Consider the following 26,596-nt stretch of genomic DNA (forward strand, 5'->3'; position numbering starts at 1 on the left):
TGTTCCTCTTTCTGATTCAGTGTGAATCCAAGCTGCAGCTCAAGCAGCTCTCGGAAGAGGCAAGGCGAACAACATTCACTTGAACAGGTGAGGCTGTCAAGGCAAAATAATGAGATTAATTTTAACTTCAAATCTAGCAACATAGTTGGCAAAAACTGGCAAGTATTTTGCTTAACGGTGTGAACGATTGTAACAGTTTGTGTGTGAGTTTATAAGCGGGTGACTATCACTGTTATTTTCAGGGGATGTTTCTGGGAAAACGGATGTTTAAGACTAAAAATACCTTCTTTAAAGTGTATGTAAATGTACGTATAAATGTAGGACAGATAATGGGAGGATGTTTATAACATAAAATGTACAAGGATTATTGACTAATGCTGCCGTTACTCATACAACGATTGACAAAATGTCGTAATAATTTAGTTGTCTGTCGTCCATTACTTTAAAAAGTATTATTCAGGCCAAATCATTTGCCGTTTCGCCAACAATGTCCAGTATCAGATCTGTTCTACAACAAAGTAGAAGAAATGTCAGGAGGTGCACGAGGAACACAACCACAGAGGAAAAAGGGATATGAAAACATCTTAAAAGAGGAACCCAGTTATCCTTGTACAAAGTTCGGATTTCCCGGCAATAGAACAATGCCTCAGGTGAGCATTATTGGGTTCTGTGACAAGAGACTATTACAGGAACCTGGTGAAACCTTTAACCCACTTTTTAATGTACTTTCTCGCTCTTTATACTTATTGCTATGCCACGTAACTTTCAATAGTGGCCGCTCGATATACTACGTCACTTGTTCTGCGCGACGCTCGCTGTAATACGTCAAGCGCGCTGCCCAAATGCAAAAACAATCCACGTAAAAGAAAGAAAAAAACATTCCCATTCAACGTAATATCTGTGGATTGCAGAAACATTCAATGCCAAAATTGTTTCCTGGTGACCGGACTGTGGGCTGAAGCTGCTGGGTAGGATTGAGCCAAACATTCTGAGGTCTGAGGTGTGCCGTGTATGGAGAAAGCTGCTTTCAACCTGTGTATCACAACAGAGGCTTTAGTGCTGTACAGCTTGTCAAACTTGAAAAACCTGCTAATAGTGTACTGCGACTTTACAGTTCTCGATCTTCCATGTGCGCAGAGTAGTCGCGACTGTTTGCCATGGACTGACGAGGATCTTGTGGACTATCATAGGCTCCTTCGTGTTGAAAGGTCGGTCTTCGCAAACAGATGAGGCAAACACTTCTCCAACCATCTCCTCAATCAGCTCGGGCTGAAAAAGGATGTCACAGACCCTCTGTTTGTACCTGCTTGCAGTGAGATAGGGATGATGATTTTTCTCCCCCTTGAATATGGTCTGTGAACTTTCATCTTAATGGTTCCAGTATTCTGCTTGGCTCTGAGGGCACATTCTTCCCTCCTCAGGAGACCCTTCCTCGATTGTCTGCCTCAGTAGCATTTCCCTTTTAGTCTCTGCTCTGGTGTATGTTGGTCATAACGCAAATAGGGAAATTCAATTACGTTAACGAGCACTTCTTTCGTCAGCAGTTTTATTTTTGTAAATTTCCATCAGAAGCCCGTGGGAAATGATCTCTGAAAGAAATCTAGGGTCAGTAGCAAATACTGACCCTTCTAGATCCCCAGTCTTTGCAAAATGTTATAGTCTTTGACTAAAAACTCTGTGACTTATGATACATTGTCTTTAGATATGAAAGGGTGTCAGACAAATTTTAGACAAGAAATTGAAATCCAGTTCTTGAATCTTCACTCATATTAGAATCTATATCAGTGAAGTCAAGGCTTCATTTAAAAGTGTGTTTCAACTTTCGTTGCGCAACGAAAAGCTAGCTCAGAGATAAACTCGTTCAGCGACAGTGTTGAGCGAGCTATTAATAGCACGGAAACATGATAAGTAAACAGCAGAGAGCGACAACATGGGTAAAGCCATCATATTTTCACATCTAGCTCTGTGAATAAAGACATTATTTTGACCAAACCAGAGTTGGTTATTGTTGGAAGTGGAAAGACTTGGCCAACCAAGACAGATGTGATGAGTTTTCATGATAAAGTTTTAATGAAGTGTGTTTAACATTCGCCGAGGTAAAATTGCGGTGCTTTTTTAAAATAGAATCTGGCAGCTTTAAGGAGAGCATATTAATTGTACGTTTTCTACGTTTATAAATCATAACAATTGCCCACATGTTTTGAATCTGTGTACATTGTTTTGAGAAAGGCAAAATCAATACTCCTACTAGAAATTGAAACATACTGAATTATTCAAAATAGTCAAATATAAACACCAAAACCGGCACACTCGTCAGACCCATCCTGAAGCATACTTGACTTTGAGAAACTCCCTCTTGTTTTGAACAATATGGATATATTACTCCAGGCAATGTACTACAGCTCAAAGAACATATGTTTCATATGTGTGTCTCATACCAGTGTGACACACAGGTTGGCTGTTTTGCAAGAAGACACACCCACTGAGATTGCACCGAAAATCTCTATCCGCATATGGACCAATCACAATCAAGCATTGTGAAGCATCCAAAAAGGACATTTGCTATCTCATAGTTCTAATATTGCTGGTAAACAAGTCTTACCAATCTGAATATTACAACAGTATGAATGGTGATTTAAATCTAAGGATTGCAGTAGCAGCTCTGTATTAAGATTGGTCTGCTTAGAAAGAAACTCGGTTTGAAAGTGCAAGTGACCGAACATGACGAGTGATATGAATTCTGCTCTCTTTCCTCAGATTCCTGCACCTGTTCAGTTGATTAACAAGAGGCCTTCTTCACAGACATTTGCCACATCATACTCAAACAAACCAACAAAGGAACTGATCAAAGTAATTCAGAAGGACTATCTCTCTGATCTGAAACAAGACAAAATGGCAAGTGTAACTTATCAGCTGTTGTCAGTGACAGTCGTCCTTGGCGCTGTTCAACTCATCAGTGGTTACAGCTTCAAGAACTGCATTGAAGACCCACACTCAAATCGACAAAGTTTCAACTGCATCCGTCGCAAGGAAAAGAACATGCCTGATATTATCAAGGACCTGCCGCCATCTGCCATCACTCTCACCATCTCCATTAATCCTATTTGGAACATTTCCAACAGGAGCTTTGTTCATCTACCAAACCTTCAAGACCTCAGACTAGATCAAAATCACTTGAGGCGCATCGATGAATTTGCTTTTCAAGACTTGCATCAACTTAAATCTCTCAATTTGTCCTGCAACAACATATCGGAGCTCAACCCTTCTGTGTTTAAGGACCTACGCAGCCTCACCTTTCTCTCACTGACAAACAACACTTTGAAGCGGCTCCCCAAGGGGATTTTCTCCCCGCTTCTCAATCTGACCACTTTAATCATGAGACAAAACTCTCTGTCAAACTTTTCAGGGATTGCCGAGTCTGTGTCACATCTAAGAAATCTCAGCGTACTAGATCTTTGCTTTAACAACTTGACCTCTCTCAGCCATTCAAATTTTTCACTACCAAAATCCCTCAATACATTATACATATGTAGAAATAATCTGCTTAAATTAGGGTGTAAGGATTCGTTTCTCGGGTTCATCCAGCTGCTGGATCTGTCATACAATTCCAGGCTCCAATCGATGGCTTTTCAAGGACTCGATCTGAAGCATATAAACTATCTGCGTTTGCGCTCAACAAGTGTCAAGGTAGTGGAGCTCTTAAACATCAGCAATGTCAATGCAGGTCACGTGGATTTCTCCGGCACAGGTCTGAAGAATGACGACCTGCTCATGGAGCTATGCAGATTGTTAAGTGTAAAAGTGAAAAGGATTACAAATGTAGGCCTGTCTGTTAATGGGATTGAGAATCTAACAAATTACACACTGCACTATTGTCCTAACATCACAGGGACTTTGGATCTATCCCGCAACAACCTGAAAAGCACAGGTTGTCTGGAGTTCCTCAATAAACAGCAATATATAAAGACTATCAATGTAGAGCATAACCATCTCAGCTCCCTCCAATCCTGTAAAACACAGAATATAGTCCAATTGAATCATCTGGAGGAGCTGAGCTATCGTTACAACCGCATCCTCTCAGTCGGTGCTTGTGCTTTCAATTATGCACCAAATGTCAGGACGCTGAAGCTTAACATAAACATAATTGCTTATCTTGATATTAACGCTCTCAAAGGGCTAACAAGGCTTGAGACACTACGTTTGGACAATAACCTTTTAACGGATTTGTTCAATTCCACCTTTAACGATAATCACAACCTACAAATCCTTAACCTACGCAACAATCGCATATCTGTCATTTTTAATGGGACCTTTAGCAGTCTGAGCAATCTGACTACACTGGACCTCGGAGGTAATAAGATCACTTATTTTCAGCCATCTGGCCTTGATGGACTAAAAAGTCTGTCCAAATTCTATCTAGATGGAAACAACCTGAAACAGATCGACAGTTCCCTCTATCGTGTATTTCAAGACACACTAACAGTGCTGGATTTACAAAGTAATGAGATTCGCTTCCTCAATGACGAGATCATTTCACCCTTCATAAACCTCAGCAGACTCCGTGATCTGAAGCTGGATGGCCAGCGGCCGTTTGGCCTCACTGTTTTACCCGGCGCTTTTCTCCGTGGCCTCCACTCACTGACATCGCTGTATCTCACCAACAATAACATCTATCATCTTGCACCTGATGCCTTCGATGATCTGACAGGCTTAAACTTCATCACATTGGATAACTGCTGCGTTGGGGTGACAAACCTACAACCAGGAGTCTTTAAACATCTGAGAAATCTGACCAAATTGATTGTAGAAAATATGGGCATTCAGAACTTCTCAAAGGAGGTTTTTGGGAATCTCACAAAGTTACACACACTGCAGCTCAACCGTAATGTTATGCACAGCATTCCTGTTGATGTACTACAAAGTTTACCTAACCTCCACTACCTTGACATACGTGATACTCCTTTAAGCTGCACCTGCGAGAACAGCATTCTGCAAAACTGGACAGTAGAAAACCTACATGTCCAGGTGGTCTATCTCTACAACCTGCCGTGCCCAAACGATGCAAAACTCAAATTATACAACTTTGACACCAAAGTTTGTTACATAGATCTCGGAGAGTACCTATTCTTAAGCACAGCAGTTGTGATCTTTCTGTTCACAGTAACTCCTTTACTTTATGTCAAACTCTACTGGAAAATGAAGTACGGCTACTATGTGTTCCGTTCCTGGTTTAGTGAGCAGTGGCGCATACTCAGAGAAAAGGACGAGAATTGCAAATATGATGCATTCATTTCCTACAATTCCTCCGATGAACAATGGGTCATGGAGCAGTTAATGCCCAACCTGGAGGGAAATGGATCGTCTTTTAAACTTTGCCTACATCACAGGGACTTTGAGCTGGGCCGTGACATTGTGGACAACATAGTCTCTGCTGTGTATAGCAGCCGGAAGACTATTTGTGTGGTGAGCAGGAACTTCCTAAGAAGTGAGTGGTGCTCTCTGGAAATCCAACTGGCCAGCTACAGACTGTTTGATGAGCACCGGGACGTTCTCCTGCTCGTGTTTCTGGAGGAAATCTCTGAGAGGCAGGTGTCGTCCTATCACCGCATGAGGAAAGTCATGTTAAAAAAGACGTATCTGCGGTGGCCTGGCTCGGACTGCACTAACCCCACACAGGCCCAAGAGCTGTTCTGGAATCAGCTACGTCGGGCAGTGAGAAGCGGGAGCAGACTGGAGACAGAAGAAGAAACCGGAAACTTTGAGACTCACACATCAGATGAAAATGGTTACTTGCTACCTTAAAAAGATTTGGCAATGTCATTTGTGATTGTTAAGATAAAACTGTCGGTACGTTAAATGAATAATCGCATGTCCTGCTGCTGGGAGAGGGTCATTTAATGTGGTGTAATTGTGATGAACTGTGAGACCAATAATAATTTATGCAAGCATGAATCAGAAATGTTATTTAAATATCTTATGCTCAGTTTGATTTTGCACGTCTTTTATATTATTGCACAAATTGTACAAAAGTGTTTAATTACATTTAAATGTGGCCCACATACATAAAACAATATCAAATAGCTTTCACAATAGCACATTCTTGGTTAAAAAGATTAGTCTGTAAAGAAATTCCCACTATAACACTTGTGTTAAAGAAGATATGTGTACAGTTCTGTATATTAAAAAAATGTTCCAAGGATGCAAACAATACATACTCATGGGTTTCTATATCTCCGCTGCACATAGGACAAAATAAAAAGAGGTAACTCTTGAGATTCTATTACTGTTACATTTAATATTGTGGTTTTAGTCAAATATGAACACAACATATCATTTCGCTGACTGTGAACAAAAACAAAATTTTGACGGTATGAATTAAGACAGCATTGTATTTTTTAATGAATGTTCACAAGCATGTTTCTATGCAGCGCTTCACAACACATTAGTACAGTCTCATAGGAGGGAAGGACCAGTGTTCAGGGCTCGGGAAAGAAGAAAGGAGGACTGCCGGGTCTCTATCGAGGGCGTGAGATGGTGGGTAATGGGTCATGTCAGTGTGGTGGGACCTGAGGGGCGGGTGAGTTGAGGGATGACTGAACTGGCTCAAAGGTTGCAAGCTCTGCAGAGGATGGTGAATTTGAGCAGAGAAAGAGGGAGCATAAGAGTATCTGTCAGTTTCAAATGGGTCTTTCTCGTGGGGGAAGTGCATTGGCTCTGCTGAACGTCTATCTGGCAGCTGTGTTTGAGAAGGAAAGAAAGGCGGGATGCTGCTGCTGTATTGTGACCCACTGCTCCTCTCTGGAACTGCTCTGGTGTGGTTCAAAAAGCTGTTTTCAAAGGAATCAAACATAACGGCCTTGTTGTTCTTTGGTTTGTTGAAGCCGTCTTCCCAGTGCTGAGACACTGGGGCCTTTTCTTCCCAGCAGGAGGTGGGAGAGAACAAATGATCACTGGTTGTACCTCCAGAGGGCTCAAACATGCAGAACTGAGGCGCGCAAGTAGGTCCGAGGATATCATCCAACAGGCTGACAGAGGTTTCCACCGGGCTTGTGAACCAAGCAGCAGTCTTTACATGAAAACCAGAAAACATTTTATTTCCAGAGTTATGGAATAAATTATCTGTGGATTACTAATGGAAGGGTAACAGCTGGACCAAATGTGAAATGAACTAAACTAAGATCTTACCTGCTCCAGGTTTTGGTGTGGCTGTGGCCTGGACTTCTGGTTGAAAGGTCTACTTCCCATCATTTTGAAAGATGTGGTTTTCTGGCTGTCATAACACGGCTGACTCGCAGTGTCAGCTTGAAATGCTATTGCACCAAAAAAAAAAAAGGAGACAGCTGAAAAACTGCAGAGCATGCAGAACATGCAATACACTCCTGCTATTGTGAATGATTGACAGTTGGCGGTGATCAATTTATGATATTGGGTTTGTAATGCTCCAACAAAGGCCAAGAAGAAGAAGCCCGAAAGCTAGTGAACACAGATGGAAACAATGAACGGTTTAAAATCTGCTTTGCAAATGTGTTACACAGAAAAAATGCATTTGTCAGGCCTTAAAGATACACTCAATGTGAATAACACTGAATGTAAACATAACTTATTTTAGGGTAATAAACAGTGTTATCAATATTGAGGTAAAGTTGTTATTCATACCAATACTAAAGAAGTCAAAAACACAGTAAAAAGTTTACATTTTTAACATCAATAATGTTGGTAAAATGTGTTATTACTATGAGAACTTAATTACCATATCTCAATTATGATAAAACATACAGTGACATTGAGTTGTCGCTTAAAAGCAACCTTAATTTTGAACAAATCAGTTTTTTATGTTGATAAAGAGAATCAGAGTTGTCCAGTATTTCAGTGCCTACCTGGAGGCAACAGCTCATCCATCATAGTCAGCTCCTGATCCTGGACTTTCTTTGTTGGATCGACACCAGAGCTGAGGCCTTGCTGCACCTCAAGGAGGTTCTCCTGAAGCTGGGGTCCGTGCCTCTCCCGTAGAGCTTTCAACAGCACCTCCCTGCTCTCTGCCACCAGGTTTCTTCTCCTCAGAAGTGGGAACTGCAGACAGTCACACAAACCTGCTGCCACTGCACTAACGGACTTAGAAGTGCAGCGAGCATCTCGTCTCCGGCGCTGGATGTCAAAGCTGTCGACAGTGTCTGAGCTGGAGAGCTGAACTGGGCTTGGGCTGAGACCATGAGCTGGTGTTTGGTGGACCGGAGACTCCTGGTTCTTTGGGGTGTGCTCCACAGTAGAATTCATGCGTCCCTTTGCCTTCCTGTTTAATGTCTTCACACTTTCTTTGACAATAGTGGGAGTCAGCTGGGACTCTTTGCTCTTTTCAGACATGAGAGGGTTTGCCTTCTTGGTCTTGATTATCACTACATCCAATGAGCTGTGTTTAGATGAGGAGACGCTTTTAAAACTTTCAGATGAAACATCGAGCGTCTTCTGCGGCCTCTGCCCCGGTGTAAGACCTGATCCCTGACTGATTTTCTCCTCTTTCTTCCGGCAATCATCATGGGCTGTTTTTTCTTCAAATGGCAGAACCTCATCAGTATCAGCACCCAATAAATGATGAGCGACGAACGGCGAAGGAACGCGAGATGTTGATGGATGTGAAGTAGAATTGTTCTTTTCTTGTCCTTGCCATCCACTTTTCCCCAGTTTCCTCTGCTCACCTAACAAGCGGTCTATGGCGATAGACTTCACCTCGTGGTTGAACAGGCCATGGTGTCCTATCAGGCGACTGTCCGTGATTATACTCTGCTCTTGTGCCGCAGGAATGACGTTTGGAAACGGTGCATTTCTCCCTGAAGCACAATGACAGCTACTATGACAGCAGTTCTGGAAATACACCATGTCTTCACTCCTTTGGCGACGACAGTGATGATGGTGATGTGCTTTGGACTTGGAGGCTTCTTTCCCACCAGCTCTCATCTGACTCCTCTCCTTGCGGCTTCTCAGTCGTTTCATTCTGTCATTTGTTGAAAACATTTAGCATCTTTTCTTTGTCTGAAACAGCCCTGCCACACCCGTGGCTCATGCTGCGCCGGATTCTGAAATGTTTAAGTCTGTAGGAAATAGAGAACAAAACAGCTGGGCAACTTTTTCATCGACAGTGGTTGGATACAAATGTTGAGCCTTGTGTGGACCGTGACATTTGGATGCTGAGGGAATTACCCACAAATCATTGCAATGTGACGTTAAACACAGGGTAACCAGTGGACGCATAGAAACATAAAAAAAAAAAAAGGTAAACAAAGAGGACGGCTCACGCATGTTCAGCCTGGAGTATTAAATTTACACAGAAACATTAAGGGTTAAAGATGGAACAAAAATAAACTTGAAATCAGAGGATATTTATACATTCATTCATCAAAAATTAGATTTTGTCATTGAAGCTGTTTTGACAAAAAACAGTAAATGGATTATATGAAATTACTTCTCATCTTGTAAGGAAAGAGCCTGGAAGACGTTCAAATCAGGGAGTACAAGGTATAAAATAAATACCCACAGTTGTACATCATATTTTTTGTCATTTTCATGGCAGTCAGTAAGTCCTTGAGGGTTCATTGTTTGAGGCTTTAGGGAGGACATTGGGATTGGGCCTAGGTTTAGGTCCGGGCTGATCTGTCCCCTCTCCACTGAGCACATAAGTAATTGACTTCCCATGATGGACAGAGCTGATATCAGAGTGGCTCTGGTCAAATGCAGAATTCACATCTCCACAATATATTCAAATTGGCTCGCAAAAGTCTTTCATGGATGGAAACTTTAAATAAATAAAACAGGGAAACTGTCTTTAAGTTGCAGTGGATGTAAATAGTGAAAGCCACTATTTCCAACACATATATTACATGTGTACCGCATCAAATTAAATATTCATACTATCACAAAAAAAAGATATCCACTCAATAAATATTACACATTTTGACGGAAGGCCAACAAAACGTTTGAATCTTGTCTTTTCTTCTCACTTAGTCAGATATCAAGAACAAGTCAGTTAATGTAGCCTAGCAGTTAGCTTTACTAGCTTGTTATGTGGTTAGTGAACAGGTGATAATAACGTCAATCACCAGGTGCTCTTTTAAGTGCAGCACAGGTGTATGACTTTGTAGTATTTAGCTGTAGCTGATAAGAAACACAGCACGAACCTTAACTTTAAGTACATGTCATGCGAGACAAACAGTACATCCGTCAAGAAACATTTTTTCACACAAACCTAAAATCGTTAATTAACAGCGCTACTTACCGAGACTCGTTCTTTTCCACTTGTAAATCTGTCGTTGCTCAGCAGCATGTCGTAGTAGATGCGTTTCTTTGCGCAGCAGCAACTCCCGCGAAGACTAACGAGCTGGGCGAGTCCACGTTCATAGACGAGTAGGTAAAATCCTCTCATATTTTATATTCTCCTTCAGTTGAACAATGTTTTATTTGTCATTTCTTTGTAAAGTATGTTCTGTATTCCAACGTTAAGCATATATTGCTAATTAAGTGTCGCACAATTCTAAAATACACGTAAACATACATGTTGTTGCCCATGGACAACAATGGTATTGACAACTATAGTGAAAATGTACTTCCTGAAACTGAATTGGGAGATGACGATTTTTTGATTTCATGGTAACCTATGTTCATTAATATCTCTAAATGTAACCGCTGTATACAGCTCGTTCTTTCCCCTTTCGCATAATTTAACGTTAATAATAATATGCGTTCCTTGTGTGTCTGGTATCTCTGTTAAACTAGCTATACATCTATCTTGTGTTTCAGCATGTAGGTTAGCTACTGAGGCTAATTCTACCAACCTCCTTACATTTAGCTAGCAGTTACAGCTATATCTGTGGATTATCGGTTTGTTTCCCTTGTAAAACAGTGCCAACAACCCTCCGTGATTGCTTTCCCAACACAGACAGAGCCAAGTCATGAGTGCTGAAGACCCGAACCCAGCCGCCACACCCACTCCCTGTGTAGACACCCAGGGAGATGGACGATGGATGTCTCTGGTGTGTGAAACAATATTGCTCTTGAGTTTTCTGTTACTCTGGGTTTTACATAGCTACAGAATAACAGCCAGGTTTTCCCAGTCTGCATTGTCTTTAATGTTCAGTGTTGACAGTTGACAAAAAAGGTTTTTATAATTTTTCTTTAGATTGGCATGGGGATATTAGATCCACTGATGAAATCTACTTTCTTGTATTCAAGCTGTTTCCAATTTAAATATCTAAATCACAACAGATACAAGAGGCTATTTTGTGTGTCTGAATTTCTCATGTAGTTGATTTATAAGTCTGCATATTTGTCTTTTCCCTTTTGTAGCACAACCGCTTCGTGTCTGACAGCAAAGACAAAGAACCCGATGTCCTGTTTGTTGGGGACTCTCTTGTTCAGCTCATGCACCAGTTTGGGGTAAAGCATAAATCACACACTTGACTGTGTCTGGTTCAGTATACGGAGGTTTGATAGTGTGTCTTGTTCTCATCATCTATCATCTATGCACGCTTTCAAATAGTGTGAACTTTGGTTTTCAACACGTGGACGCTATGTTCTGGTTTGTCTACAGATATGGCGGCAGCTGTTCTCCCCTCTCCATGCCCTCAATTTTGGGGTGGGTGGTGATGCAACACAACATGTGCTGTGGAGACTGAGCAACGGCGAGCTGGATAACATCAGCCCAAAGGTGCATATCACTGCCAAATATAGAGAACACGATTGTGCTTGATTACTCGCACAGTAGACTCATTGTGCTTATATTTATGATAAAATTCCAAGTGTACTGACCCTAAACTTATTCATGACATGTGCTCAGTCATGCATTCCCTTCTCCTTTGTGTTATAGGTTGTGGTGCTGTGGGTAGGAACTAACAATCATGGTCAGACTGCTGAACAGATCTGTGAAGGCATCATGGCTATTGTCCAAGTCATCAAGAACAAGCTCCCACATGCCCGGACACTTGCACTTGTAGGTCTTTTTTTTCTGATGCATTCCTTAAAGGAAGTGTTTATCTACTCACCTGTGTGGGCTTTAAAAATGACAAATGAAGTTCATACAACCATCAGACTGCACAGTGATGCCATCCCTTTTAGTTCCATCTCAGCTTTGTGGGATTAGGTAAACAACAGACTATTGGGCTGTTTGTTAACATTTAAAAAGCTGACATGGAGCGCCATGTCAACATGCTGTGTCCATACAAACAATAACACCCATCCATCTGTGTTCCAGGGTGTATTGCCCAGAGGTAAATCGCCAAATCCTCTGCGGGAGCGAAATGCCAAGGTGAACGAGCTGGTCCAGGAGGCTGTATTGTCACTCCCCCACGCGTCTTTCCTCAACGTGGACCCAGGCTTCGTCCACTCCAATGGTAGCATCTCCCATCATGACATGTACGATTACCTTCACCTGACCCCTCAGGGCTACCAGGTTGTGTGCGAACCCCTGCACGCCCATCTCAAGTCCATGCTGGACAAGCCTGCAGAGAACTGAGCAACAAGGGCACAAAAATTTACACTACCACAGTGGTCCTCATCCCTGTTCCCAGAGAACATCACAATCAGCTTATTAACACTTGTATGATGGATCAAATCAGTTACTTGGGTCTAAGAGCTGCACAAATTATGAGTGTAAGTCCTCTTCATGGCCAGGGTTGATGACCACTGTTACTGATAATGGGACCATAAAGGTTATTTTTGTGTTTATGATGCAGTCAAAAAATGAAATGTGCTATGGTATAGAGAGACAAAGTCTTACCTCAATTCCCCGTTATCCTCTGTTCCACTAGCTTTTGGTTTTCAGTGTTTTTCCATTTGAAGGGTTATTTCAGCCCTCTGCTGATGAATATGATGAGGGGAACTCCCGGTCTGTCATCCATGTGGGTCAGAGCCAGACAGTGAAATGACACTGGATGTCAGCTATACAGCGTCTGTAGATCAAAACTTAAGTTGCTGCACTTGATTAAAACCGTTATTTATAACTGTGCCCCAGATCTCGTCCTTTTGCCTGCAGCCCTCAAGGGACTATAAAAGCCCAATTTACCTCAGAATACAGACGGAGATCTGCCTTTGCAGGAGGAAAAAAAACTTCTATGACAAAATGCATTGTCTGCCTGAGGCCACTGGAACAGGAATGAGTTGGAAAAGGTTGTGAGACTTTGGCTCTTTAGGTGCTAGGATATGTCTGGTTAAAAAAAGGAAAGATACAAGAACTGCCCGTACCAGAACATTGCTGTAATTCATCATTTTGGTTTCACTAAGTTACATTTATTTGGCAATGGCTTTATTTACTCTTGTGATGTCTTTTGTATATGTTAATTTGAATGACCAAATGTTTTTTTGATTGACCATTACTGTTTACTTGCCTTTTATCATGTCACATGTCTCATTATTGTCCTTGTACCTTTTTTGCTCCACGTATTGTAACAGCAACAGATTTTGACGCGAGAGGCTGCGTTGCAAACATAGATGTATTTGAGTAGCTTGTGAAGTTGTATAGATATATCTAAAGTTGCTTGTGCTTCAAGTTTAAACTCATCTGCAACTTAATGGCCAATCTGACCATTTCCAAAGGCTTTACTTCACACTAAAATGCTTCTGAGCCTCTTATAGAAGGATTGTGCTACAGAACTTGAATTATGCTTCAGGATGGCTGATTGTGTAAGAGATGGAAGAATGCATTAAATATGAAAGTGTCTTAGTGTCCCTTTGATTGATCAGATCTGCATGCTGATAATAAGATAGATAAATTGATGCATTGTCACTCATGCGGTGCTACATTTTTTATGCCTCAAAACTGAAGGAGGTTCATTATGCGTACACATTTACAGATTAGGTCCACAAGAGATTTACTGCTTTAGTTTCGGTCCCAGACATGCGTGTGAGTGGAGAGCTCCGTTTCTGTCACTTTAGGAGGCTGAACAAGTCTCACTTTGCCCCTAACTGGCATCCAACAGTCATTACACATAATACAATACCTTATACTTACAATTCCGGCAGTTGTCTAGATTACAGCAAGCATGACGGTAAATGTGATAACTGACAACTTTGACACATCATTTTTGATTGATTGTGGGCCAACCCTGTATAGCAGGAAATACGTTGGACAGGACTTTATAATTCACAATACAGCAACCAAGTTAGAGCTTTAATTCAATTTTGACATCTCAGTGTCCTCGCGTTGAGTGTAACAGCTACATACTGAAGACAAAATTTGATCTCGGCTTTGTCTCAATGTGAGAAAGCATTGACACACCTAGCTACTCATAGTAAGATCACATAACAAGACCATGTAAGAAAAGTTCCACCTGAGACTCAAAACATGGGCACATCTGGCATCCAAATGTCCTTTTAGTGAAAGTCAGTAACATGTGGGTCCTTTAATTTCTCACGTCACTGAGCAATTACTCACAACCACAATCAGTTTTTTTGGCAAAGGTACACATTTCCTCTTATTCACAGTCACCCGCTGTGAAAGGTGTGGGTCGGGCAGGCTTCGTGCTTCATATACCTGGCAGCTGATGAATGTGCCACGGCTATAATTTCAGACATCAACACCATCCTTTATAAAGAGCCACAACAACAACAGCCATTTCATTCCCTCACTGGGGCTGAAGGTAGCGCACATGCAAGCTTTCTATACCTGGACTGACTGATGGACTGGCTTAACTACAACATGGGCTCAAGGAGGTTTTTGCTGTTGGTTCTTGTACTGCTTGTATTTACTGATCACAGCCAAGGTATTGTATACTTTATCAGAATGAGACAATGTAGAAAAGTATAAAGTAACATCTTGTGCATTTTATTTTATGACTTGTTTTCCTCATTTCTTAAAGGTGTTCCCGAGACACATGCAGAATCATTGGTTGTCAGCAACTTCACCGATGGTTTGTGAGATTAATGTTAAAAACACATTTTCAACAAGAGTGGCTTATTACTTTTCTAGTTTTTGCATGACTTAATTAAATCAAGTTATTGTCCTTAATCTTTTTTCTTTAATCAAGTTTGATAAATTGTGTCGTAGTCTTTGCTGTTGGAGATCCACTGACTGCAAATGCAGTCAACATCAGAAGACAGCACACCAGACTGTGTAACTGTGAAGGTGAAAGCAGCATTATCAAAGCCCCCATTATAGCATCTCATCTGTTTACATGTAATCAGAGCGTGTCATCCTAACCCATTCTGCTCTTTTGTCCTTTTGTATTTGGGTCACAGTAAAGGGAAGAGCGATTGTGAATAATCGCTGTTTTTGTCAGCAATCTGGCAGGCGCAACGGCAAGCATGGAAAATGTAAGTTACATATATATTTTTTGAAATTCATAAAATAAAGTAAAAAGTGAGATCAGTCTTGCATTCAGTAAATTCCCCTGGCTTAAACTGAAAGGTGATTATAAATTGAAATACTCTTCAGAAGTGAGATTTTTAAATATTTTGGAGGGTGAACTTAATTTGTTTTCTTTCTCATCCCGTTGCTTCATCTGTCTGGATTTATTCAAACCACCAGTGAAAACATTGTGCCAGAGGGAAAAAAACAAGAATCTGAAAAGGTGCAGCTGGCTTTCCAAAAGAAGGGGAAAAGATCCGAAGGGCAGGAAGAAGTTCAGGACCAGTGTCCCGATATGAACAACACTCGAAGAACCGTATACACACATATCATTACACAGTATATAGCGATGGTAATGCAATGTTTACTGTCATACATATTTCGTATATGACAATGTTTCCCTCACCAAAGTTTGCATGAATGGAACTCTCTGAATCAGCACAAAGACAAAATAAAAACGTTCCCACAAAACTCATTCTGTTGATTATTTGTTGATTAAGAAACAAATACCATGAATTAAAGCACGATAAGACTTACATTTACTTAATTTTCCTTACTTAATATTATTGCACGTAACAAAACAGCTGCTGGTGTTCAGACTGAAGAATTGCAGTTTGTACCAAAAGAGTATGCAGGTATTTTAAAGTAATACACTTGTCAAACTATGCAAATGTAGCGAAATATTTGAAATAAACTACCTCAATGGTAGTGATAACAACAACCATCACAATAAGAATAGCAACTATTTATACTTGCTAATAATAAAATCATTTAACAGGCAATACAATAAGAGGAGAATTTAAAGGAAATATATCTAACAACAAACTATTAAATGAATTGAAGTCTGCCTGTTTGTCTTTTCAGCAAAAACCCAATATAACTGATAAAGTGGCATCAGATTATTGATTATACAGTCAAATTGTTTTCATTTTCCCCAATAAGACTGTTAAGACTGCAGTGAGAGCAAGAGGCCTTTCAATCTGACTGCACTTCTCAGTGCAGAGGACTCAGTTGAACAGCACAGGCACAGCCAAAGCAAACAGACCCATCATAAGCAGACCACCTTGGGATGGGAAGCGGAGGGCGGAGGCGTGAGCTAAGAGAGACAAAAGGACAGAAATGATGACAAATCAATCACATGTTACATTTAATACAACATGAGATATCTTTAGTTGTATGCCACTTATTCTGGTAGTGTTTTAACTGTAACATGTAATTGAAATATTCCACATGAGGCCAGCTTTTTCTAACAATGCAAATAAACAAAAACATTTTAAAGATTATCAAAAGATTGGATTTAGATTTGGATTCAAAAAGTCTTTCACACCAAATGCAATAACTTTTCTGAATTAATAAACACCAATCACACTGGAAGAATGTCTGTTATAGTTCTCTGTACTGTGCATATTGTGCTATTTATTGTATGTACTGTGATTTACTATGATGTGATTTAATCAAACTTTGAAGCCGAAGGCAAATTTCAACATTTGTGGACAACTTGTCAGCGAATCAAACATCATCAAATGACTTTTGAAGAAAGGCTCACTCACCAGCGACAGGAAAGGCTTTAGTTTTGTACATTGTGATATTGGTCACAGGGTTCGTCGCCTTACATGTGTAGTTTCCCTGATTCGTGGCAAGGAAAGTGAAGACAGAGCCCATATGTACAGCCGCTGATGACTCGTTTAAGAACCAGTAGAAGTCACAATCTGGCCGAGAATCCGCAGAGCATGTCAGGGACACGTAGACAACATCTTTTGTTAAATATGGAAGAGATATTTTCACACTCAGAGGGCCATCTGCAAACACACAGAGAGGAGGAGTTGGTCAGAGACACGTTCACAAGTCTAAAGCCACATATGTTTGGAGCAGCATTTCAATAACCCATTCAGGTATCTTTGGTCGAACTGAAACCACCGTACTTTTCTAGTAAATATTTAGCTAAATTTCAATCACAAGCTCAGTAAATATGCTTCTGTAATGTAAACGTAAATCTGTTTTTGTAAAACCCACTTAGTCCCATGATCAACAGGGTGCTGATGTGTCAGGTAATATCATTGGTAAAGACAGTGGCAGTTATTGAGGAGGTGATGTTTGTGTCACACCTGATCACACACCAAATTACATGAAATGCTGCATTTGGTTTTTCCTTTATACTACCGTCAGGGATTTACGTTTACGTAGTTTTCATGCCACATATGTTAGATGTTCTTAAAAACCTGTTAGAATTTACTGAAAATTTTTTTTTTATATATTTTTCTATAACACTCACAGTTCACCAGGAGCATATATTTGGGGCTTTTATGTGGACCAGCCTCATTGGTAGCCACACACTGATATGTCCCCTCATTGTACAAGGTCACCGGAGTGAAATGCAGCGAGTTGTTTTCAATGTGGTACGACATGTGAGGCTCTGCGACGGAGTGCGTCATGTTCAGGTGCATGTTGTCCTTCATCCAGTAGATCGTGTCATAGGGCCCAGTGACGTCACAGGTGAGAGTGAAGTTTTCAGTGTTTATTGGAACTGTGTAGTTTCTGATCATCACTGACCCTGTTGCCTCTGTGGACAGAAAACACACAGCGGAAATCCATCAGTATTTGATCGCTTGTACAGTGACACGACATGCATTGAAGGAGTCAAACCCATCGATATTCTTACCAATGACTGTGAGCATTTTGGATTTTGTGACGATCTTTCCCGTCACATTATTGTAGGCCATGCAGGTGATTTCTCCACTCATATTTAGCGACAAAACGTCAGTTGTAAACACGGAAGAATTGGCCACGTTGAAGCCATTGAACCACCAGCTGAACTGACTGGGAGGCATCGACATGGCAGAACAGTGGAAGACCGCGTATTGTCCCGTCTCAGCAGAAGCTGGCCCATGAATCATTGGTGTTTTTGGTCCAACTGCAACAGCAAAGGAGTGGACAGGCTCTCTTGGTAACATATGTATTGAAATAACTTCAGATGATGCACTATACAGTTTATGAAACTGTCAGTTACAGTGAACTAAATCCTTTTTAAATGTTACTCACAGTTCACAAGAAGCATGTACGGAGGGCTGGTCAGGTTCCAAAGAGCATTAATAGCCGCACACTGATAGTGTCCAGTATCATTGTGTTTGAGTGGGTTGAAAGTGACTGTCTTGTTATCCGAGGAGAAAACAGTTGTGTTGTCGTCACGCAGTGGCTCACCATTTTTCATCCAGTAAACATGCTTAACCGTTCCAGTCGCATTGCATGTTAGCTTATAAGAATAACCCTCTATGGCAAGATTCATCGGTGCTTCCACATGTACATTCTTTGGTGGATCTGAAAAAAATGTAATAAAATTCATAACAGTTAAATGGTTTTCGCCTGTGCCACCTTTCCTATTTGTCCGTGGCAAAAACATTTTTACAGAAACATAAAAATGGCAATCCAAGTCTCACTTTTTAGCTTAGCATAAAGCCTGGGGACATGGGGAACAGCTAGCTTTGCTCTATCCAAAGGTAAGAAACTTTCCCTAATATTACATCGAAAGCTCACTGACCCCTGATATTTAATTTGTTTAATCTGTGCAAAAACCAAAAGTGCAAAAATGACACGTTGTGGTTTTGGAATGAATGAGTATATTTACACAAAATGTCAAACTATTCTTACCCAAAACAGTGAGCATCGTGTAGGCAGTGCTGTTTTTGCCGGTGATGTTGTTGAAGACCATGCAGATGTACTTCCCGCTCATATTTAAGGTCAGAGGTCCAATCACTAAATTTGAGGTGGTAGCCACCAGGGAACCATTGTAGTACCAGCTGATGCGGCTGGGAGGATGAGAGGCACTTGAGCAGTTGAGGGTTTCCAGTGCTCCGGTCAGAGCAATGGATTGCCCCGCGATCACCGGTTTCATTGGGCCATCTTTTAATATCAGACAATAAATGAAAGAGATTATATTTTTTTACGTTACTATTCTTTGTGTGTCTGCAAAGAAAGAGTGAGTTAGAGACTTAAATACTTACAGTTTACGTTAACTGTGTAGGGGCTGCTGGTCATGTTGCTCACAGAATTAAAAGCCTGACACTGATAATCCCCGTTATCTGAAAGTTGGACTTGGGTGATAGTCAATATTGTGTTGTTCATGTCAAAGAAGGTTTTATTGTCAGCTGTAATAAGTTGACCATTCCTTCTCCACTGAATGCTGGCAACCAATCCAGTCACTTCACAATGCAGACTGAGTGGCTCATGAAGCATCACTGGTCCACCTGTGTGATTCACCACAACTGCTGTGATTGGCTCTATAGGAGGAGAAGGGAATTAAGTAAATGAAACTCACACATGTATGTGAATGGCATATGACATTGACAATTTTCAAGAAACAGTTTCGCATTTTGGGGAATCCACTTAAACCTTTTTCTTGTCAAGAGTTAAATGAGAATATTGGGAACAACAAGATTTCCGGAATTCACAGGCAAGAAATAGTCAAGTATGTAAAACAGCAACTATATGGTTTTACACTTTGGTATTTGCATGGATTGAGCAAAAGAGATATAACGTCTTGATTAGTGAGCTTTAGAGGTGCTGTTAGGCAGAACCAGGCTTGCTCTTCGTCAAACTTAGTTAGCAGGCTGCTGTCCCCATGGTCAATTCTATAATCTAACTCGCTGCAAGAAAGCAAATAACCACAAACCACAACATCTGTTCTTTCAAATAATCTGAATGTCTTTGCTGAGAGAAACAAAATCAAAAGGTGCAAAAAATGACCCTCCAAAATACCACAAATCCAACCTTACCCATAATCCTAATCATTGCACTTTTGCTGCTGAATCTCAGCGTTACTGTGTTGTGAAATACGCATTGGTAATTTCCTGAGTTGCTCTCTGTAACCGTCTCCAGTTGAAGGTGTGGGCCAACGTTATTTAGGTACACCCCATCAACCATCCACTGGATCATCGCCGGAGGGCTGGAGTCCGCTGAGCATGACAGTGTGATGTTAGATCCTGTTATATGGGTGGACCTCATGGGCATGATCCCCATCGTTGTGTTACTTGGACCATCTGATGAAACAACAAGAGGGAAATTGTGTTCGGGGTTGATGTTGAGTGATTGGGGCTTTTTTTCTATACATAGGCCCAGTATGTATTTACTTTATACATAAGCTCTCTTTAGTGCAAACTCACAGCTGACGTTCAGATATACAGGGAGACTGCTTTCATGGTTCAAACCGTTGGACACATTGCACCTGAACGGCCCTTCGTCATAGCGGGTCACCCAGACCATGGTGAGAGTGGCACCTCCATCGCTGAGCTGTACTCCCCCGCCGGCTGTGACCACAGAGCTGCCGTTCAGCCAAACATAAGACAGGGACGAGCCGTTGAGCACAGAGCACGTGAGAACTGCTGTGTCATTGAACTCCACCAGGTTGGTTGCGTTTGCTCTCAGAGTCACACCTGAAATAGGCACTGCAAAGGAAGGAAATAAACTATTTAGCAAGTTTTGTGGAAACATTGGATTGCAGTGGACATGAAATGTGTGCTCTTTCAATGGTAGGCAGAGGTGGAAACATGACTCTTATGACTTGAACTGAAGTCTGATCCAAGCCAAAGTTATAATTAGCCTCTCTAGCGGCATCGCTCAATGGATGGCAATATTGGCCTGATGTTCGGCAAGTCCATCACTTGGGTTCCGACAGAAATATCTCAACAACTTTTGGATGGATTGCCAATGTACTTTGCACATTCCGATCCACCTGAGGAAACATTGTAATGTCTTAACATTTCAGCCAGTGCCATCACCTGGTCACAATTTGTATTTGTCGAGTATTTGGCCAAATTAATACTAAAAATATTGACATTCCCATCAGCCTCAGTTGTACTTTGCTGCAGCCTCAGAAAGCCACTAGATGGAAACTCTTATAGCAATGTTTATACTTCACTCATCTTAAATTGACTAAGAGAGTAGATTGGACCATTAACTTTTTGTGACAGTATTATTGGACTAACTCCAATATGTTTTAATATATGTTCATGCATGTTTGGTGATTTAGAATGTTTAAGTTATATCAAAACTAAAATAATTTCAGTCAAAATGTTTTAATTATCTAATTTGAAGACTGAAACGAAAGACATGAGACCAACGTGGGACTCGAACAAAGGTGACGGAATCTCCCAAATGTTGCAGGCAAGGTGATTGTGATAGGTCAAGACTTCCACGCTGCTCTAGTCTTTTGTCTTTTTGTTTATGAGTATGCAAGTTTGAGTATAGACTGAGCTTTGATCAATATACAACAGTGGAATGTGAGCAAATACATCAAGGAGTGAGTCAACATGAAAAGTGATAAAGTGGTCCTTACCTTGAACTGACAGCGTTAACTGGGCGCGAAAAGAATGCACTGCCTGTAATGTCCAGAGTCCAGAGTCTTCCAGCTGTACTGAACTTATAGTCAATGATGAAAAGGTTGAATTGAATGCAACTCTGTGAATCCAAAAGTCAGTTATGATTGGATTTCCCGGGATTATCAGCACAACGATATCATTGTCGAACAGCCACGCCCCTATGGTGACATTGTCCTGGCTGGAAAGTGTGACATTGCTGCCCACTGGTAACGGGTTGTCAGAGGCATGTATCTTCTGGATAGATGTAGCTATAAACAGAAAGCAGGGAGCAATCGGTCACCCTTAAAAGTAGTCATCATCTACATGCATATATTAAATACAAAAACACCGGTCAAAGCACAAAGTAGCACATTTAGAACTTTTTCAATCGGTACGATCTGTAAAATGCCTCCCTTGTCTGAACTGAATTAATATAATAAAAAATGCTCAATGAATTCAAGTTCAAAATAATTCTTACCTGTTGCAAATGTCGTGAACAGAATCAGGGCAAACACCAGTGGAGACTCCATTTCACTCTTCGGAGTCTTCCTCGCCAGCTAAATGGACTCGACTGGCTGTGATAAAAAGAAATCTGGAGATATTGTATGGTCACACCCGACTTTTGATCAGCAAATATTTGCTCTGCTTTCCTCAAGCGTTCTGTTTTCATGATGTAAGCGCTTAGCCCTACCATCACCTTGCCATCATACAGCCACGCCTTATTTTGCCTTTGTCCACAACAAGGAGTGTCCATTTACTGTAAACCTCGGCCTTTCACAACAACTCTTAACCAACCAGAGGAGGGGATCGGGATATTTTGTAAGTGTGCTCTAAGACTATGAAGTTTAACAAAAGCGAAAAGCCATTTAGTATTGTAGTGTTGTAGTGTTGGTTCTCTGATGCAAAACATACTGTGAGGCTACACAACACGTCTGCCCACGATGCAGGTGGAACATTAGGAAAAAGACTGAAGGACAAAAAGTCATTGAACAGTTGGTCTTCTAAAGTCAATTAAACATTGGAATCCTGTTAAATATTCAACACTGGTCACTCCACATCTTTACCAATAAATGTCTTGTCATTGAACAATTTTGCTTTTATTTGAAAACCAGTTGCATCATCAACAACAACATTGACAGGTTATAATGGAGGAACATCCGTCCTTTTGCTCGATGTTTCTCTTTCTTCAATGTAACCAAAGAGAGCCACAGAATTTATACCTTTGTTCACCAAAAAAAAACGTTTAAGACTGCAATTTTTTTAGTTATTTTATTTTGAAATAGTTAATCTTACTTAAATAATGAGAGCAAGTATTAGCATGAGATTCGATTAGATGTTTGTGCTATGCGGTTGTGCAAGTGTTTTCTTATCAGCCAGAATTCATTGTTTGATTACAGTTAACATATTACAATGCATACATACCAAGCCAAACACAGAAATGTTTGAAATGAGTAATGTTAATCAAATCTGCTTATAATATTTAAATTAAAAATAAAACATTTCAGGACACAGGAATTGGTTTTGATTTTTTTGGGGGGGATTATTGCTTCAAGTTTCACTGGCTCCGATATCATTGTATCAGAGTCTTTCATGGACTGGATGAACCACTGACATCTGTGAAAGAGAGGCTGTCAGGGCTATAGGAAAGCACAGAGAGACACGGGAGCAGAAGGATTTGTTAGATGAGAATTTAATAAGAAAACAAAAAAATGTCCAAAGTAAAACTGCCAGTGCAAGGAATTCCAACAAATGTGAAACAATAAAAATCCAAAGAAAAAACAAGACACGGGCAAAACTCAAAAACGGGATGAGGACAACAAAAAACAATCAGGATCTTGACAAAACACAAAGCAGAGATGAACATGAAAAGGGGCAACACAAGGAACAGACCCTGAATGATCCCATTCGGGCAGACCAGAGCACAGCAGACCAGGGAACGTAACAGATGAACCAACAATGAGACAGCGGGACACACGGGGCTGAAATACACTGGGAAGGTGCAGGTGATGCGACACAGCAGGGTTCAATCAAGGGCGGGGCAGACAATCATAAAGGCGGGAAATAGACAAGGACAGGAAGTGAAGTGAACACAGGACAGGAGGCAGGGAAAGTCAAAATAAAACGGAAGAACCAATAAAACCCAAAACCGTGACAGAGGCAGTCATTCGAGTTATTCGTCATGTTAGTTATATTAATTTAAGTGAGTTAGTTAAATTTAAGTAAAGCTGAATGTCAGTGTAATTCTTCATAGAGTGAATTCCTTTTCCCTCAAAACGCATTTGGAAAAACAAATTAGTTGTGTATAAATAGTTCAGAAGAGGATCGCTTGTATTTGAATTGATTCATCAATAAAAACAAAATCAAAAATGCCAGAATTCACTGGTTCCACTGAGATTGTTGGCTCTATTGTTTGTCCTCAATAGGAAATTAAACACCTTTGGGTTTTGGACAAAGCTGTGAATCGAACTTGAGCTTTAGAAGATTAAAATTTGTAATTTGTCACTATTTTCAGGCATTTCATGAATCAAACTTTGAATTGATAAATAACTTATAGTCATCAATTATGAAAATATAATAAAGTTGCAGCCAGTTACATCATTGATGTCAGGTACGGCTTAACAGGAAGCAGATTTTGTTTAACTCATTATATCATGTTCAAGGCTGATCCGAATTAATGTATAAGTGTCACCATTTTGAAGGGATAATTTACCTTTTTCTCTTCTAAACTATGCAGAATGTATTGTCAGTCCACAAATTTGATCATTAATCTTCATTATTTTGAAGTGTATCCATGTCATAAAGACGTTATTCTACAACTTGCCCGGTAATAAGAAGAGGAACTCAACTAATAACAGCAGTGGCAGGAGCATCACATTGACTGCCTGTTGTTCGGACCCTGACAAAGGCTCTGTGGAGACAAACCAAAGTAAGAAACAGAAGGAGAAACATGGACGCTGATGTCACTATACTAACAAACTCACCTGCTATCATGATGTGTGTGGTGATATTGCTGTTCATGTTGGTGTGATTGTTGAAGGCCAGACAGGAATATGGACCACTTCGGTCCTTACCGACACTGAACAGCTCCAACAATGGACCCGTAGTGTTCGCAAGCTCTCCTCTGAAAGCCCACTGAAGCTGAGCTGGAGGATTGGACCGTGCTGAGCAGAGCACGGTCAGATTGGATCCGATGGGAAAGGAAGTCGTGTTCTGTCCATTCACTGTTAGCGCCATGTTATCTGGACCATCTGAGAAAGAGACAAAGAAAAAACATAGAAGATAGGAGACGGCATTTAGTAGAACTGGTCGATTATATCAAACGATGATTGAAGTGACTCCGTCTTACTCACAGCTGATCGTAAAGTTTACAGGATCACTGGTTCCATTGCTGACGAGATTGAACACACGACAACTGAACGGTCCCTGGTCATAGCGCGTCACGTTAACTATGGTGAGAGTGGAGTTCTCATGAGTGAGCTGAACTCTGTCACCGGCTTTAACCTCAGAGCTGCCGTTCATCCAGAGGAACGAGAGAGAGGATCCAGAGGAGACGGAGCACGTAACGACCGCTGAACTCTTGAACTCCATCAGGTTGGTCTGATTGGTTCTTAGCGTCACATTTGAGATGGGCTCTGTGAGGATGAGACAAGGATCAACATGTTTCAACATACTGTACCCTGTGAGGCTTTGTAGTAGGCAAGCATTCGAGGAAAAACATACATACAAAGTATACAAATGGATGTTAGTGTTCATGTTTCATAGGCCTACGTTTTGTGGCCACTTTATCGATCTATAAAGTATTAAAAAAATGTATTTACCATCAATAAAGTTATCTGTTACAAGCTAAAAAGTGTTTCATTAGAAGGTAATTTAATAACTTATTACTTCATCTGGTGTAATTTTGTATGAAATCTATATTTAAGAGACCCTAATTATGTGAGGTAAAACATGCTACGGCCTTTAGATATACAACATGCAGGTATAATTTGTATAGTTTGTATCGTCTGAGGAGGCAGGGACATGTTGGGAGCTATTGACCCAGCAGAAACAGGCGCCGTGAAGCTGAAGGAACACGAAGACAAAAGGTGCAAAGGTGAGTGTTGACAGACACGGACAGAAACTACCCAGAGGACGCGATCATGTGAGCAAAAAGGGCAGCAAAACCAAAACACAGGCAGGCTCTCACAGCCGTTCGCTGGTTGTCAGTCCAAATATCACGAGGGAGGAACATGAATTCCTTTAAGTCGTGTGAGTACTGTTTAGGGATGTTCTCTTTTCCTCACAACAGGAACCTGTTCCAGTAAGAAGGGTACAGTGTAAACAATTCATCAGCACATTTCTCTCTGCCTCGCCCCCTTTACGTGTCTAACTAGACTTGTTCACTGCAGTGAATTGATGTTCACTTTCTAATGTGCTTCAGTATGTTTGTTCGTATGTTCTGATTATCTTTTATATCATTTTCTCGTTTTTGACGATCTTGCTGTTTGACTGTTGTCTGTCAGCACGTCTTTATTTGCTCATAAGATTGACGCTCTGCTGTCTCTGTCTACACCACCACTTTTATTACATTTGTTGTGGGCCGCTAAAACTGGTTTCTTTGTTGACTGTACATATTCTTCATGTAACTGCCTGTGTCATTCAGGTTGAATACATAATATTTAAAAAAGTGACATTACTTTGACTTTATAAGAGCATGACAATCTTTAAAAAACAAATATTTTTTTGTGAATGGTTTATGTTGATTAAACGGTAAACACCTACATTTTTTTGTGATTTATTTGATAGAGTTCATTTACTCAACAATCCTGAAGTTTATTCAAAGCCTTCTTGAAAGCACTAACCCAGTTGAAGATCATAAAAAGGGATGGATTATAATGAAGGAAATGCAAATGAATAAGGGCTCAAGTCTCTGTGACAG

General features: G+C 40.7%; 3 protein-coding genes across 5 annotated transcripts; 2 read left to right on the forward strand and 1 right to left on the reverse strand.

Annotated features, from left to right (window-relative positions):
- Positions 1–2,892: 2,892 nt before the first annotated feature.
- Positions 2,893–6,050, forward strand: tlr21 (toll-like receptor 21; the record flags this gene model as incomplete). The annotated part of the gene is made up of 1 exon (XM_079274816.1): positions 2,893–6,050. The coding sequence occupies one exon, from the start codon at positions 2,893–2,895 to the stop codon at positions 5,800–5,802; it is 2,910 nt and encodes a 969-aa protein (XP_079130942.1). The 3' UTR covers positions 5,803–6,050.
- A 4,544-nt stretch (positions 6,051–10,594) lies between these two features.
- On the forward strand, positions 10,595–15,772 carry pafah1b3 (platelet-activating factor acetylhydrolase, isoform Ib, gamma subunit). 3 transcript variants are annotated; one of them, XM_079275477.1, is made up of 10 exons: positions 10,595–10,638; positions 10,892–11,021; positions 11,335–11,424; positions 11,579–11,695; positions 11,855–11,977; positions 12,239–12,377; positions 14,841–14,891; positions 15,029–15,106; positions 15,220–15,294; positions 15,509–15,772. In XM_079275477.1, exons 2-10 carry the CDS (start codon positions 10,941–10,943, stop codon positions 15,625–15,627), a joined length of 873 nt encoding a protein of 290 aa, XP_079131603.1. In that variant the 5' UTR covers positions 10,595–10,638; positions 10,892–10,940; the 3' UTR covers positions 15,628–15,772. The 3 variants fall into 3 exon arrangements, with proteins under 3 accessions (XP_079131603.1, XP_079131602.1, XP_079131604.1); XM_079275476.1 differs by having other exon boundaries at positions 10,603–10,638; positions 10,928–11,021; positions 15,509–15,770; XM_079275478.1 differs by lacking the exons at positions 14,841–14,891; positions 15,029–15,106; positions 15,220–15,294; positions 15,509–15,772 and having other exon boundaries at positions 10,603–10,638; positions 10,928–11,021; positions 12,239–13,702.
- A 513-nt stretch (positions 15,773–16,285) lies between these two features.
- LOC306782221 (cell adhesion molecule CEACAM5-like) lies at positions 16,286–22,285 on the reverse strand. The gene is made up of 11 exons (XM_079275473.1): positions 22,157–22,285; positions 21,657–21,947; positions 20,485–20,766; positions 20,098–20,361; positions 19,327–19,602; positions 18,974–19,225; positions 18,368–18,643; positions 17,988–18,239; positions 17,601–17,888; positions 16,879–17,127; positions 16,286–16,424 (listed from the first exon to the last, which is right to left on the reverse strand). Exons 1-11 carry the CDS (start codon positions 22,206–22,208, stop codon positions 16,336–16,338), a joined length of 2,571 nt encoding a protein of 856 aa, XP_079131599.1. The 5' UTR covers positions 22,209–22,285; the 3' UTR covers positions 16,286–16,335.
- Between the last annotated feature and the right edge of the window lie 4,311 nt (positions 22,286–26,596).

Source organism: Melanostigma gelatinosum (assembly GCF_949748355.1).
Source record: "Melanostigma gelatinosum genome assembly, chromosome: 9".
Classification (NCBI taxonomy): Eukaryota; Metazoa; Chordata; class Actinopteri; order Perciformes; family Zoarcidae; genus Melanostigma; species Melanostigma gelatinosum.

Coding starts and splice junctions, on each gene's coding strand:
- pafah1b3 (XM_079275477.1), top strand. CDS start 10,941: ATGAGTGCTGAAGACCCGAACCCAGCCGCCACACCCACTCCCTGTGTA. Junction 12,378..14,840: donor AGGCTTCGTCCACTCCAATG/GTAGCATCTCCC, acceptor CATTTCTTAAAG/GTGTTCCCGAGACACATGCA. Junction 15,295..15,508: donor CAACGGCAAGCATGGAAAAT/GTAAGTTACATA, acceptor TCAAACCACCAG/TGAAAACATTGTGCCAGAGG.
- LOC306782221 (XM_079275473.1), bottom strand. CDS start 22,208: ATGGAGTCTCCACTGGTGTTTGCCCTGATTCTGTTCACGACATTTGCA. Junction 21,948..22,156: donor GTTCACGACATTTGCAACAG/GTAAGAATTATT, acceptor TTCTGTTTATAG/CTACATCTATCCAGAAGATA. Junction 17,128..17,600: donor ATATATGCTCCTGGTGAACT/GTGAGTGTTATA, acceptor GTGTGTTTGCAG/ATGGCCCTCTGAGTGTGAAA.